This window comes from Camellia sinensis, chromosome 7, assembly GCF_055761805.1.
Source record: "Camellia sinensis isolate YWXY chromosome 7, ASM5576180v1, whole genome shotgun sequence".
Lineage (NCBI taxonomy): Eukaryota > Viridiplantae > Streptophyta > Magnoliopsida > Ericales > Theaceae > Camellia > Camellia sinensis.
In genome coordinates, this window is record NC_138967.1 from 89,933,064 (window position 1) to 89,947,929 (window position 14,866).

The 14,866-nt window shown below is 38.4% G+C and overlaps 2 protein-coding genes across 2 annotated transcripts; one reads left to right on the plus strand and one right to left on the minus strand.

Moving 5' to 3' along the window:
• Nucleotides 1-3,138: 3,138 nt before the first annotated feature.
• On the minus strand, nt 3,139-5,740 carry LOC114281810 (uncharacterized). Its single transcript, XM_082880888.1, has 6 exons — nt 5,384-5,740; nt 4,047-5,283; nt 3,881-3,951; nt 3,429-3,778; nt 3,259-3,333; nt 3,139-3,163 (listed from the first exon to the last, which is right to left on the minus strand). The coding sequence occupies exons 1-6, from the start codon at nt 5,738-5,740 to the stop codon at nt 3,139-3,141; spliced, it is 2,115 nt and encodes a 704-aa protein (XP_082737014.1).
• A 2,770-nt stretch (nt 5,741-8,510) lies between these two features.
• On the plus strand, nt 8,511-9,305 carry LOC145795939 (uncharacterized). The gene has a single exon (XM_082880889.1). It carries the CDS (start codon nt 8,511-8,513, stop codon nt 9,303-9,305), a length of 795 nt encoding a protein of 264 aa, XP_082737015.1.
• Nucleotides 9,306-14,866: the final 5,561 nt, after the last annotated feature.

A 14,866-nucleotide genomic window follows, 5' to 3' on the forward strand; every position in this document is an offset into this window, starting at 1 on the left:
AAGCAAACCAAAACAAGCCGAATGTTACTCTCTAACTTTATCCGTGCTTCACCTTCCTTCTCCATTTTGTTGTGGGAACTAATTAGCTCAGACCACTAATTGTTTCATTAGCTTAAGTGGCCAAGTTTAACTAACACTAACCTAGCTTAGCCTCCAAGAAAGAGAATTTTTGGACTAATTGTAGCTTAATATTTTAGTTTAACTTCATCACCTCATTTAAGGTTCTCTAAATCATCTAAGTGTTGAATTCTCAAGTCCAAAACGATGTATTTGACTTTCTATTGATTTTCTTCCTATTTCTTTTTCTTTTCGCTAACTTTCTATTCTTGCACTCACGCATAATGTTTCTCTGTAACTTTCTCCATCCTTCTCTATTTTGTCCTGGGAACTATGTGGATTAGGCCACTAATTGTTTCATTCGCTTGAGTGGGCAAGTTTAACTCAAACTAAGCCTGACATGGAGTGATGGGGACACTGCCGTAGGGTTTGAGGCTTGTGACCTACCAAGGAAGGGACTGGGGGATGTGATGTTGCTCTCATGTTTTGATTGGCTATGTATTGGTTTGTTGTAGCGGGGCTATTGTTTTTCCACTAAACTTCTCAAGACCGTGGATTATGGTGATTGACTATGCAGGCTTCATGTGACTTAGCGAGGATCTTTCATGGGATAGATATTTTCCTTCGTCATGGCTTTGGTTGAGTGGCTAGGATGTCACGGCTATGAGAAGCGAGATGCTTATTGGATTCCATGCTTTCATCCGAGGTAGAGACTGGGAGCAAGCGGGGGCAGCTATCATTTTTCGATTGGTCTTGTTGGGTTTTTAGTTAGTTACATTTGTATTGTGTGTTTTCTGTTATGCTTTATACGTCTATGGTGTGTGTTTGTTTATTTGCCCATATATCCACCCCAAGTTTCCATCTATTATCTGTGATGATAAGGGTTACTTGGGGACAAAAAGGATATATAGGCAAAGTGGGGTTCTGTTTTTTTATATTTATGTTTATGTTGTAGGATGTCCAGTGGTAGTTTTGTAATGTATTCGTTTGTCTATTATTTGTTGTAGGGCGTACCTGGGGTATGCCCCTTGTAAACTTGTACATTTTACTGTCTTTATTTTATGACTTACTTACCCAAAAAAAAAAAAAAAAAAAAAAAAAAAAAAAAAAAAACCTCAAACTAAGCTTACTTAGCCTCCAAGAAAAAGAATTTTCTGATAAATTGTAGCTTAACGATATTATTTGAACTTAATCACCTCATTTAATGTTTTCTAAATCATCTAAGTGTTGAATTCTCAAGTCCAAAACGATGAAATTGAATTACCTTTGATTTTCATCCTATTTCTTCTTCTTCTTTTTTTTCCTCAAACTTTCTCTTCTAACACTCAAGAATAAAGTTTCCCCGTAACTTTCTCCGTCCCCCTACATCCTTCTCAATTTTCTTTAACGACCAAATTTGCTTAGGCCACTAATTGTGTCATTAGCTTAAGTGGCCAAGTTTAACTCAAATTAACCTTGTTTATTAGCCACCAAGAAAGAGACTTTTACGAGCAATTGTTGCGTAACGATACTAGTTTAACTTATGCACCACGTTTAAGGTTTTCTTAGTCACTTCAGTGTTCAATTGTCGAGTCGAACAGGATGAATATGAGTTCCCTTTGATTTTTTTTTTCTTATTTCTCTTTCTTTTCTCTCGCTTTCTCTTCCATCCTTCCCTATTTCATTAGCTTAAGTGGCCAAGTTTAACTCAAACTGACCTTGCTTAGCTTTCAAGAAAACGAACTTTCTATGTAAATGTAGGTTAACGGTATTAGTTTAATATAAGCACCGAATTTAATCTTTTCTAAATGACATAAATGCTCAATTAAGTAGCCAAGCTTAACTTAAGTTGACCTTGCTTATCCTCCAAAAAGGCAAATTTTCTAAGTAAATATGGAATAGCGATATTAGCATGACGTAAGCACCACATTTATGCTATTCTAAAGTCCAAATGGTTGAATTTGAATTCCCTTGTACATTCTTCCAATTTCCCCTTCCGTTCTCTAACTTTCTCTTCCAAAAGCAATCCAAACAAGCCCAATGTTTATCCCTAAGTTTCTTCGTGCTTCACTTACCTCCCTTCTCCATTTTGTTGTAGGAACTAATTAGCTTAGGCCACTAATTGTTTCATTAGCTTAAGTGGCCAAGTTTAACATAGGCTAAGCTTTTTTTGTCTTCAAGAAAGATAATTTTCCGAGTAATTGTAACTTAACGATATTAGTTTAACTTAAGGAACTCATTTAAGGTATTCTAAATCATCTAAGTGTTCAATTCTTAAGTCCAAAACGATGAATTTGTATTCCCTTTGATTTTCTTTCGATTTCTTCATCTTTTCTCTAACTTTCTCTTCTAGCTCTCAAGAATAATGTTTCTCTGTAACTTTCTCCGTCCTTCTCCATTTTGTTCTAGGAACTAACTAGATTAGGCCACTAATTGTTTCATTAGCTTAAGTGGCCAACTTTAACCCAAACTAAGTTTGCTCAGTCTCCGAGAAAGAGAATTTTTTGATTAATGGTAACGTAACGATATTAGTTGAACCTAATCACCTCATTTAAGGTTTTCTAAATCATTTAAGGGTTCAACTCTCAAGCAGAAAACTATGAATTTAAATTCCCTTTGACTTTAATCATATTTCTCTTCTTTTTTTTTTCTTCTTTTTTTTCCTCAAACGTTCTCTTCTGGCACTCAAGAATAATGTTTCCCTGCAACTTTCTTCGTCCTTCTACATCCTTCTCTATTTTCATCAACGAACTAATTTTTTTTTTTTTGGGTGAATAAGAAATAATATAAAACAGGAAGATTTACAAAAATACAAGGGGCATACCCCAGGCCCTAACAACAGAAAACAACACGAGCCTCAGTCCACAGACACCGAAGCCCAAAAAACACAACAAAGAACTAGACCAAACCTAGGAGCTACATCCGAAAAATTAGGAGAGCCAAAAGAAACTTAGCCAATCAAATTGTACAAAGGCCATATCCTATGATGAATAGGGACCTTGTACAAAAGACAAAACCAGCAGCCAACAAGCACCACAACACAGTCAGAAAACTCCCTACACAACCCGTAGGGATGGGCACCATCACACCCACAAAACCTCCCTACACAGCCCGTAGGGATAGGCACCTGTAACAAAATAAATATAATACAAAAAAATAGAAGTCCAAGCAAACTGAAGAAATGAGCCAAGAGGGGCCCGTCTACCGATTTGCTCAGGAAACCTGTTGCACGAGACACCAAAGTACACATGAAGCCTCCTACACAACCCGTAGGAGTAGGCAAACTGCAAACAACACCTGTGAACAAATAAAAATAAAATAAAAATAATAACCACTGATTATCTCCCACTTGTAGCATAGCAAGGCGCTGGAAGCAGCCATCACCATGGTACATTCGCACACTGCCAACTGCCACCCAAATTCGAACAGCAATCAGCCACCACTCCTCCACAGCAAGAGAGAAACAAACTGTTAACAGCCTCAGGTAACTACGGAATAAGGAGCTACCACACCACCGAACCACGACATAAGCCACAACTTGCCATGGATAGAAATCACCACCTCCATAATGAAGATCATAAAGCAACAGAAATAACAAACACACTGTATAAGACCTCCCCACACTCGGCCCACAGTAAAGAACATTCTTACACTCCATATAGAACCTCACATCACTAGGCCCACATCTCACCAGATTTCTCAATAGAACAAGATAGGTAGTATACTTGAAAGCTCCATAAACCTGCATAAAACATATATAATATATAATAAATGTTAGAGCAAAACATGTATACTGTCTCTCTTCACTCAACCCACAGTGGCATAGAATACTTTGCTTGCTCACATCACTCAACCCTCCAATCAGCCACTTCAATGATATAGGATTCATCATAACCTGATAAGAAAGAAGAGAACCTACAAAAGAACATCCAATTAGTAAAACCTCACAGTATATGCTCACCATCACTCAACCCTAATTGTAGGTGAACTCACACCACTCATTCTCCTACCATCTGCAGTAGCATTGGTCGGCTGCATAATTTTGTAGGGAAGGTTCCATTTCTCCAAAAACCAGTGATCACCTGCAGAAAATTTAATGTTATCCAAAGAAAGGAGCCTACCCCTAACCATTTGGATAATAGAGTTAGTAACAACCTCTTCAGGTTTGTGGACCTTACTAAAGATTCTACTATTCCTCTCCATCCAAATGTGGTAGACAGTGCAGAGAAAAGACAACCTCAGGATCAACATTTTCAAAGAATTACCACAGGTAGATTTAGTAGCAAACTCAACAGTGCCCAGCCAAGACAGAGAAGGCCAGTTAGCATTACAATTGGCCATCATGCCACCCCAAACCCTAGAGGAAAAAATACACCTGAAAAAGAGATGGGAGTGATCCTCCTCAGGAGCTTGACAGAAAGGGCAGCAAGGATTAGAGACAAGACCAAAAGATTGAAGCCTATCACCAGTATTAAGTCTCTCGTTAATGGCCAACCAGACAATAAAACTAACCCTAGGAATTAATGGGGGGCCCCAGATAAGTTTAGACCAAGGGACTTTAGGCCCTTTTTCCCTCCACCAATCCCAAACAGACTGGATAGAAAAAGTACCATCAGCGGTCAAGCTCCAAACCGGAGTGTCTGAAGAGCCCAGAGAAGGTAAGAGAGATGAGGGAGTGGAGGAAATCCACTCCTTAATCTCCCAAGAATTAGAAACAGGCCACTTCCACGAACAATTAGAGACAATAGAGCTAACCTTGGAACTGTCAGGAAGGTTAGTATCATAAAGGATCCTAGGCCCAAACCTCTGCCAAAGAGAACCTAGAGGGTGCCAATTGTCATGCCAAAGGAACACATTGTCACCATTACCAATTTTAAATTTGATGAGAGGATAAATTAAGTTCCTGAGAGACAAAATTTTCCTCCAAACCCAAGACGGATCACTAGGGGTCTTAACGGACCAGAAACTTCTACCTTTGAGCAAGTAGGACTTAACCCATTGGCACCACATAGAGCAATCCCCGCCCGAAAACAGATACCAAACATGTTTGGCTATAGTAGCCTTGTTCCAGACTTCCAGATCCTTAAAGCCAAGGCCACCTTCACTCTTGTTTCTGCAGATATACTTCCAAGCAATCTTAGCACTATGCTTTTTCATCTCAACCCCAGACCAAAAAAAGGATCTAAGAATACTCTCAATGTCGCTAACTATCTTCTTAGGAAGGATAAAAAGAGAGGACCAATACACCTGCATTGAAACACAGGATAGACTTTATGAGTTGGGCTCTACCAGCATAAGAGAGCAATTTATTGGTCCAACTTTTGATCCTCATGGTAATTCTCTCCACCAGAATATGGCAATCAGACACTTTAAGCTTAGTAGTGATTAAAGGCACACCAAGGTATCTAACAGGGAGGGAACCCTCAGTAAATTTTGCAATCTGAAGGATTTCCTCTCTAAGCTGTATACTACAACCCGAGAAGAAAATGTTACTCTTACTAGGATTAGGAGTGAGACCCGACAGATTTCTAAATTCCTCCAAACCTTGCATGATAAGATTAACAGTACCAAGATCCCCTTTGCTAAAAATCATCAGATCATCAGCAAAACATAAATTGACAATTTTGGCTTTTTCACATCTCCAATGGAATTTGAACAGGGGATTCCTAGACTTCTCAGCCAAAATCCTAGCAAGGACCTCCATAGCCACCACAAAAAGATACGGGGACATAGGGTCCCCTTGTCTTAACCCCCGAGCCCCTTTAAAATACCCCTGAAGGTCAAGTTTAACTCAAACAAACCTTACTTAGCCACCAAGAAAGAGAATTTTCTGAGTAATTGTTGCTTAACGATATTAGGATAACTGAAGCACCTTGCTTAAGGTTTTCTTAGTCACTTAAGTGTTCATATCTCGAGACCAAAACGATGAATATGAATTTCCTTCAATTTTTTTCTTATTTTTCTTTCTTTTCTCTAACTTTCTTTTCTACCTTTGAAGAAGAATGTTTCTATCCAACTTTCTCCGTTCTTCTCCATCCTTCTCTATTTCTTCTACGAACTAATTAGTTGAGGCCAGTAATTGTTTCATTAGCTTAAGTGGCCAAGTTTAACTCAAACTGACCTTGCTTTGCCTCTAAGAAAGCGAACTTTCTACGTAAATGTAGGTTAACGGTATTAGTTTTTTTTTTTTTTTTTTTTTTGGGTAAGTAAGTCATAAAATAAAGATAGTAAAATGTACAAGTTTACAAGGGGCATACCCCAGGTACGCCCTGCAACAAATAATAGACGAACAAAAACATCACAAAACTACCACTGGACATCGTACAACACCTCATTTAATACAAACACTTCATTTAATCTTTTCTAAAGTCCAAATGGTTGAATTTGAATTCCCTTTTACATTCTTCCGATTTCTCCTTCTATTCTCTAACTTTCTCTTCCAAAAGCAAACCAAAACAAGCCGAATGTTACTCTCTAAATTTATCCGTGCTACACCTTCCTTCTCCATCTTGTTGTGGGAACTAATTAGCTCGGACCACTAATTGTTTCATTAGCTTAAGTGGCCAAGTTTAACTAACACTAACCTAGCTTAGCCTCCAAGAAAGAGAATTTTCGGACTAATTGTAGCTTAATATTTTAGTTTAACTTCATCACCTCATTTAAGGTTCTCTAAATCATCTAAATGTTGAATTCTCAAGTCCAAAACGATGTATTTGAATTTCTTTTGATTTTCTTCCTATTTCTTTTTCTTTTTGCTAACTTTCTATTCTTGCACTCACGCATAATGTTTCTCTATAACTTTCTCCATCCTTCTCTATTTTGTCCTGGGAACTATGTGGATTAGGCCACTAATTGTTTCATTCGCTTGAGTGGGCAAGTTTAACTCTAACTAAGCTTACTTAGCCTCCAAGAAAAAGAATTTTCTGATAAATTGTAGCTTAACGATATTATTTGAACTTAATCACCACATTTAATGTTTTCTAAATCATCCAAGTCTTGAATTCTCAAGTCCAAAACGATAAAATTCAATTCCCTTTGATTTTCATCCTATTTCTTCTTCTTCTTTTTTTTCCTCAAACTTTCTCTTCTAACACTAAATAACAAGGTTTCCTCGTAACTTTCTCCGTCCCTCTACATCCTTCTCTATTTTCTTTAACGAACTAATTTGCTTAGGCCACTAATTGTGTCATTAGCTTAAGTGGCCGAGTTTAACTCAAATTAACCTTGCTTATTAGCCACCAAGAAAGAGAATTTAATGAGTAATTGTTGCGTAACGATATTAGTTTAACTTATGCACCACGTTTAAGGTTTTCTTAGTCACTTCAGTGTTCAATTGTCGAGTCGAACATGATGAATATGAGTTCCCTTTGATTTTTTTCTTATTTCTCTTTCTTTTCTCTAACTTTCTCTTCTACCTCCGAAGAAGAATGTTTCTATCCAACTTTCTCCGTCCTTCTCCATCCTTCCCTATTTCATTAGCTTAAGTGGCCAAGTTTAACTCAAACTGAACTTGCTTAGCTTTCAAGAAAACGAACTTTCTATGTAAATGTAGGTTAACGGTATTAGTTTAATATAAGCATCTAATTTAATCTTTTCAAAATGACATAAATTCTCAATTAAGCAGCCAAGCTTAACTCAAGCTGACCTTGCTTATCCTCCAAAAAAGTAAATTTTCTAAGTAAATATGGAATAGCGGTATTAGCATGACGTAAGCACCACATTTATGCTTTTCTAAACAATGTAAGTGTTCAATTCTAAAGTCCAAATGGTTGAATTTGAATTCCCTTGTACATTCTTCCAATTTCCCTTTCCGTTTTCTAACTTTCTCTTCCAAAAGCAATCCAAACAAGCCCAATGTTTATCCCTAAGTTTCTTCGTGCTTCACCTACCTCCTTTCTCCATTTTGTTGTAGGAACTAATTAGCTTAGGCCACTAATTTTTTCATTAGCTTAAGTGGCCAAGTTTAACATAGGCTAAGCTTTTTTTGTCTTCAAGAAAGATAATTTTCTGAGTAATTGTAACTTAACGATATTAGTTTAACTTAAGGACCTCATTTAAGGTATTCTAAATCATATAAGTGTTCAATTCTCAAGTCCGTTAACACTCTGAATTGCTCTCCTTAGAAAAAGATTGTTTGAATTGTGTGTGCTCCTAAAAATGAGGGGGGTCTTGGATTTAAATCTCTTGATATCTGGAATAGAGCTGCTATAGCCAAGCATGTCTGGTTTCTTTTTTCTGGTGGCGAGATGTCTATGTGGTGCTAGTGGGTTAAATCCTATTTACTCAAGGGTAGAAGCTTTTGGAGGGTTAAAATCCCCCCTGACCCTTCTTGGGTTTGGAGGAAAATATTGTCTCTTAGGGACTGGATGTCTCCTCTAATTAATCACCAAGTTGGTTGTGGAGATTCTACATTCCTTTGGTACGACAATTGGCACCCTCTTGGTCCTCTATGGAATAAGTTTGGGGATACGATTATGTATGATTCTTGCCTCAACAGTGAGACAAAAGTCAGTCAGATCATCAATGGTCATTCTTGGAAGTGGCCTATTCCTAATTCTTGGGAAATTCAGGAGTTGATCTCATCTACTCATGACTGCTGCAAACCTAACCCTTCCAAGTGTGACCAAGTTATCTGGAAACTTACTACTACTGATGGTCAGTTCTCCATTCACTCAGCTTGGAATCATTGGAGACATAGTTTTGGTAGAGTGGTTTGGCATAAACTCCTTTGGGGCCCTCATAGGATTCCTAAAGTCAGTTTCATTGTCTGGGTAGCTATCCATAACAGATTGTACACTGGTGATAGGCTAATGCTGTTTGGTTTAGCTCCTCATTCACAGTGCCCTTTCTGTCTTGATCCTGGAGAAAGTCATTCTCATCTCTTTTTTAAGTGCAGTTTTACCAATAGAGTTTGGGGTGCTATTGAAGGCAAATGCAACATGAAGTGGCCTGTTTTGGATTGGCCTGATATTGTTACATATGCTACGAAGGAGACTAAGGGAAATTCTCTTAGGGCTAATATTCTTAGCAATGCTTTCTTGTGCTCTATTTACCACATCTGGATTGAGAGAAATAATCGTGTTTTTAACAAAGAATTTAAGCCTGAAGAGGTGGTTATTAAATCTGTAATCCAGATGGTAAGAAGTAGAATGCTGTCCATTAAGAATTTGCCTGGCTCTGCTAGTGATGGCTGGTTTCTTGCCCAATGGAACCTGCCAACAACAATATTGAAGCCCCATATTATCAGATATGGGAGGGCTGCTGAGTGATGTGAGTTCCCTATATGTGGGTTGAGTGTTGGTGAGCAACATTGTGTGTTTTGCGTAATGGTTTGGTTTTGTGCAGGATCTGTTCAGAGTTCACTCTGGATGCATCTATGTATTTGAGGGTTGAGTGATGAGAGGAGTTAAAATTATTCACTTCACATGAGGGTTGAGTGTATTCAGCCACCATATTTTGCTAATGTTAATATATATTATATTTCTTTATTTGCAAGGTAAGGAAGCACAAGTCGAGTGGTGTGAGCCCCTAAATTATGGGTCGAGTGGTGTGAGATCCTATATAGAGGGCACTGTTTCTGTTTTAATTCCTAGTAGATTGCATCTTATCTACTGGAGGTACTTACTTATGGCTATTCTTACAGGGTCTATTCTAATGTATGAGTAGGTCTTGGGTTGTATGGGTCGGCAGTGGTGTCCAGGTTTTGGGGACTGCAGACTTGTTGTTTCGAAAGCTCCTGGCTTCTCAGATTTTGGGTTTACTGCAATGATTAAGGTCTGTTGCAGTTGCATGGAGAGGACGATCTTTACTTCTCTTGATGGCTGCTGGTTTGTTGACACTCAGTTGTTTGGCAGATTGCGTGACAGAGGTTACTGGTTTGTGTTGATGGCTGCTTGTAGCGCCTTTGTGGACACTTGTCTTTTCTTAATTTATATTCCTGTATTGAATTTCTGTGTTTGGATGTTAGACGGTATTAATGTGATGATATTTTTTTGGCCTATCCGTGCGGGATGTGCCGGGTTATTAGTTCGGTGTTTGCTTCTGGTTGTGTCGTATGTGTGTGTGGACTGATTTTTTTTTTTTTTTTTTTTATTATTATTCAGCTTTGGGTTATTGATTGGATGTGTTCATGGACCTCATTCGTATGTATGCGGCTTATGCACATATCCTTTTGGGGTTTCCTTTCTTCTATGTATTGTTTTTTTCTTTTTTAATTTTGGCAGCCGGTTTTGATCCTTGTAGGCTGGTTTTTCGTGTTCTCTCTTCGGTTGTATAGTTTGCTGTTAGGTCCTGGGGTATGCCCCTTGTAGCTGTGTAGTTCTCTGTCTTTTTTATATCATGTCTTATTCACCAAAAAAAAAAAAGATTGTTTGAACAGGGATTAGGTTGAGAGTTTCTCTCTCTAAGCTCCCACCGTTGTTACCCATGGAGGTTTTTTAGTTTCCTTAAGATTCTTCGTCTGGTTTTGGGTGGTGCTATGTAGTGTTACTGAATTTGGTCCTCTTTTTGTCCAGATTTAGGTGGGTTTGAAATGGTTGTTGGTCGTTGCTATCATGAATGTGGAGTTTCATTTTTTGGCTCCATTTCTTGTGACTTATGCTGCGAAGAGCCTCTCTCTCAAGATTTTCTAGAGAGAGAATTGGTGATTATGGGACTGAAGTTGGGTCGGTGGTCCGGGTGTGGGTGGCGCTTCGCTGGTGACGTTCTACGATGCTGGTGGGGTTGTTTCCAACTCCTAGGTTATACTACCAGCCTGTATATAGTGTCTGCCGCTAGTGTCTCAGACCGCGGTAGTCGCGGGTGTGCTTTACGGGTGACTTTTTTGGCGTTTGCTCGAAGTTTCTGGTTTCAGTTTCTTCTCCGGTGCTAGTTGGCTGTCTAGTAGGTCTCCAGCATTGACTGCTGCCGGAGATGTGTTTTGTGTTGGCCGCTGGTCGCTGGTCGCTAGTCTCTATGTCGGTTTTTTATCGTCCATGGTTGCACTGGATGCCACTGGTTTGCTTCTAGTAGTCAGGTGGTGGGGCCTAAGTGTATAGTTTACTCAGGCAAAGAGCTAACAATGGTCATGGAGCGTTTGTCTTCTCCGGCATCGGCTTGCCCAATGTTTAGAAATGGGTGAGTTCGCCAAGGGTGGTTAGGCTTGCGAGCTTCGGGTGTTACTTTTACAAGTTGTTCTGGTGATGGTGTTTCTGTGGACTGCTTCGCTTCGTCGGAGGTGTCTTCATACACCAGCGTTGACGGGTCAGTAGTGAGGCGGTGCTGTAACTGGCGCGTATGCCTCACGGTCTGGAATACGCGTAGGGGCAGCTTTGGCGTCCTGCACAGCTGAGATCATCAGCATAGGTAATCACAGACCACGTGCAAGGTGACAGTGGAGGTTGGTTCAAAATTGTTTCCAATTTCCCGCCGGTTTGGTAGGAGCCCATGGTTTTCAAAATACAATGGCGGTTTGTGTATCTATGGAGGTGTAGTACCCACGTGCTACGGAATAGCAGTTTGTTAGTGCGTGTGGATTTTTTAAAGTGAAATATCTTAGGGCATGGGGCCCACGTTTTCTCTCAGTGGGCATTGATATATAATGGAGCTGTTGTATGCTATCAATGGCGTTCCATGGGCTATTAACTTGGTTTATATGTCAACTGTTCGACCCACTTTTATGGGATGGTTTTTATTTTATGGGCCCACTATCTTATTTGTTATTAGGCTGTAATTGGGTTCATTTTGGAAATTTGTTTTTGTTTAGCCTCTTTGCAGCGAATCAATTTATAGTTGATTATTTCATGATGATTGATCGTGTGATTCTCATGGGACTCAATATGAGGATGGTTTTGAGCCATCTCCGCCACGAGTGATTAGGGAGTCACTGCTATGGGGAATAGTGGTTTGATAACTAGCCGAGTTAGAGACTGGGAGATAAGCGGGAGGTTAGCTACCGGTTTTCTGGTCGCTTCTTGTTTTCATGCATCCTAATTAATCATATTGCCACGCCTGACATGGAGTGAAAGGCACACTGTCGTGGGGTTTGAGGGGGATGTGATGATTGATCTCATGATTTTGTTGGCTATGTATTGGTTTGTGGTTGTGGGACTATTGTTTTCACTACAATTCCCTATACCGTGGCTTATGGTTACTGGTCGTGCGAGCTTCATGTGACTTTGTTGGGATATCTCGTGGGATTGATTTTTTCCACCGTCATGGCTGTGGTTAAGTGACTTGGATGTCACAACTATGAGGAGTGGGACGCTTATTGGATTCCATGTATTTATCTCAATAGAGACTGGGGGCATGTGGGGTTGGTTATCATCTTTGACTCGGCTTGGGGGTGTTGTTTTGTGAGTGTGTCTGTTGTGTTTATAAGCTTTGTGATGTTTTGTTTTGTATCTTTGCCCATATATCCACCTCGAGTTCCCATCTATTTTCTTTGATGGTAGGGGTTACTTGGAGACAAAAAGGATATATGGGCAGAGTTAGGTTTTTGTATCTTCAGTTGTTCTTGTTTATCCCCCCCCCCCCCCCGGCCGCTTTCTTAGGGGGGCAGTGGTAGTTTATGTTGGTTTTGTTCCTTTTTATTTGTTGTTGGGCGTGCCTGGGGTATGCCCCTTGTAAACTTGTAAATTTCATTGTTTTATTTTATGACTTACTTACCCAAAAAAAAAAAAAAAAAAAAAAAAAAAAAAAAAAAAAAAAAATCACAAGTCCAAAACGATGAATTTGTATTCCCTTTGATTTTCTATCGATTTCTTCATCTTTTCTCTAACTTTCTCTTCTAGCTCTCAAGAATAATGTTTCTCTGTAACTTTCTTCGTCCTTCTTTATTTTGTTCTAGGAACTAACTAGATTAGGCCACTAATTGTTTCATTAGCTTAAGTGGTCGACTTTAACCCAAACTAAGTTTGCTTAGTCTCCGAGAAAGAGAATTTTTTGATTAATGGTAACTTAACGATATTAGTTGAACCTAATCACCTCATTTAAGGTTTTCTAAATCATCTAAGGGTTTAATTCTCAAGCAGAAAATGATAAATTTAAATTCCCTTTGACTTTAATCATATTTCTACCCACCCAAAAAAATTAATCATATTTCTCTTCTTTTTTTTTTTCTTCTTTTTTTTCTCAAATGTTCTCTTTTGACACTCAAGAATAATGTTTCCCTGCAACTTTCTTCGTCCTTCTACATCCTTCTCTATTTTCATCAATGAACTAATTATATTAGGCCACTAATTGTTTCATTAGCTTAAGTGGCCAAGTTTAACTCAAACCAACCTTGCTTAGCCACCAAGAAAGAGAATTTTCTGACTAATTGTTGCTTAACGATATTAGGCTAACTAAAGCACCTCGCTTAAGGTTTTCTTAGTCACTTAAGTGTTCAATTCTCGAGACCAAAAGGATGAATATGAATTCCCTTCGATTTTTTTCTTATTTTTCATTCTTTTCTCTAACTTTCTTTTCTACCTTTGAAGAAAAATATTACTATCCAACTTTCTCCGTCCTTCTCCATCCTTCTCTATTTCTTCTACGAACTAATTAGCTGAGGCCAGTAATTGTTTCATTAGCTGAAGTGGCCAAGTTTAACTCAAACTGACCTTGCTTAGCCTCCAAGAAAGTGAACTTTCTAAGTAAATGTAGGTTAACAGTATTAGTTTAATACAAGCACCTCATTTAATCTTTTCTAAAGTCCAAATGGTTGAATTTGAATTCCCTTTTACATTCTTCCGATTTCTCCTCCTGTTCTCTAACTTTCTCTTCCAAAAGCAAACCAAAATAAGCCGAATGTTACTCTCTAACTTTATCCGTGCTTCACCTTCCTTCTCCATTTCGTTATGGGAACTAATTAGCTCGGACCACTAATTGTTTCATTAGCTTAAGTGGCCAAGTTTAACTAACACTAACCTAGCTTAGCCTCCAAGAAAGAGAATTTCCAGACTAATTGTAGCTTAATATTTTAGTTTAACTTAATCACCTCATTTAAGGTTCTCTAAATCGTCTAAGTGTTGAATTCTCAAGTCCAAAACGATGTATTTGAATTTCTTTTGATTTTCTTCCTATTTCTTTTTCTTTTCGCTAACTTTCTATTCTTGCTTTGACGCATAATGTTTCTCTGTAACTTTCTCCATCCTTCTCTATTTTGTCCTGGGAACTATGTGGATTAGGCCACTAATTGTTTCATTCGCTTGAGTAGGCAAGTTTAACTCAAACTAAGCTTACTTAGCTTCCAAGAAAAAGAATTTTCTGATAAATTGTAGCTTAACTATTTGAACTTAATCACCTCATTTAATGTTTTCTAAATCATCTAAGTGTTGAATTCTCAAGTCCAAAACGATGAAATTGAATTCCCTTTGATTTTCATCCTATTTCTTCTTCTTCTTTTTTTCCCTCAAACTTTCTCTTCTAACACTCAAGAATAAGGTTTCCCCGTAACTTTCTCCGTCCCTCTACATCTGTAACACCCTCAAAAAAATACATAAGGCCCATCACTTTAATCATGCATTGATATAAAAAAAACCAACCATTTCTATTCATCAGAGTAATTCTTACACTATATTACATGTTAACAACAAAAGCAAATGCCCTATGGGCTTACAGCTTTCCAAGTTAACACTTGGTTACAAAAAGAAGAGTGCTAACTCAATACATATTAAGCCCTTGGCTTGAATTTACTTGTAATATATCAAAATAAACAAAAAGAGTCTTCAACTCTCATCATCATCCAAGCTATGTCCTTGGAGGTGGCATACTACCTGCACCTGAAAATAATGTCCCATAAAGGGTGAGTCAACGCCCAGTAGAGATATGTTAAACACAGTATGAGTAATAACTAAGACATTAGCAATTG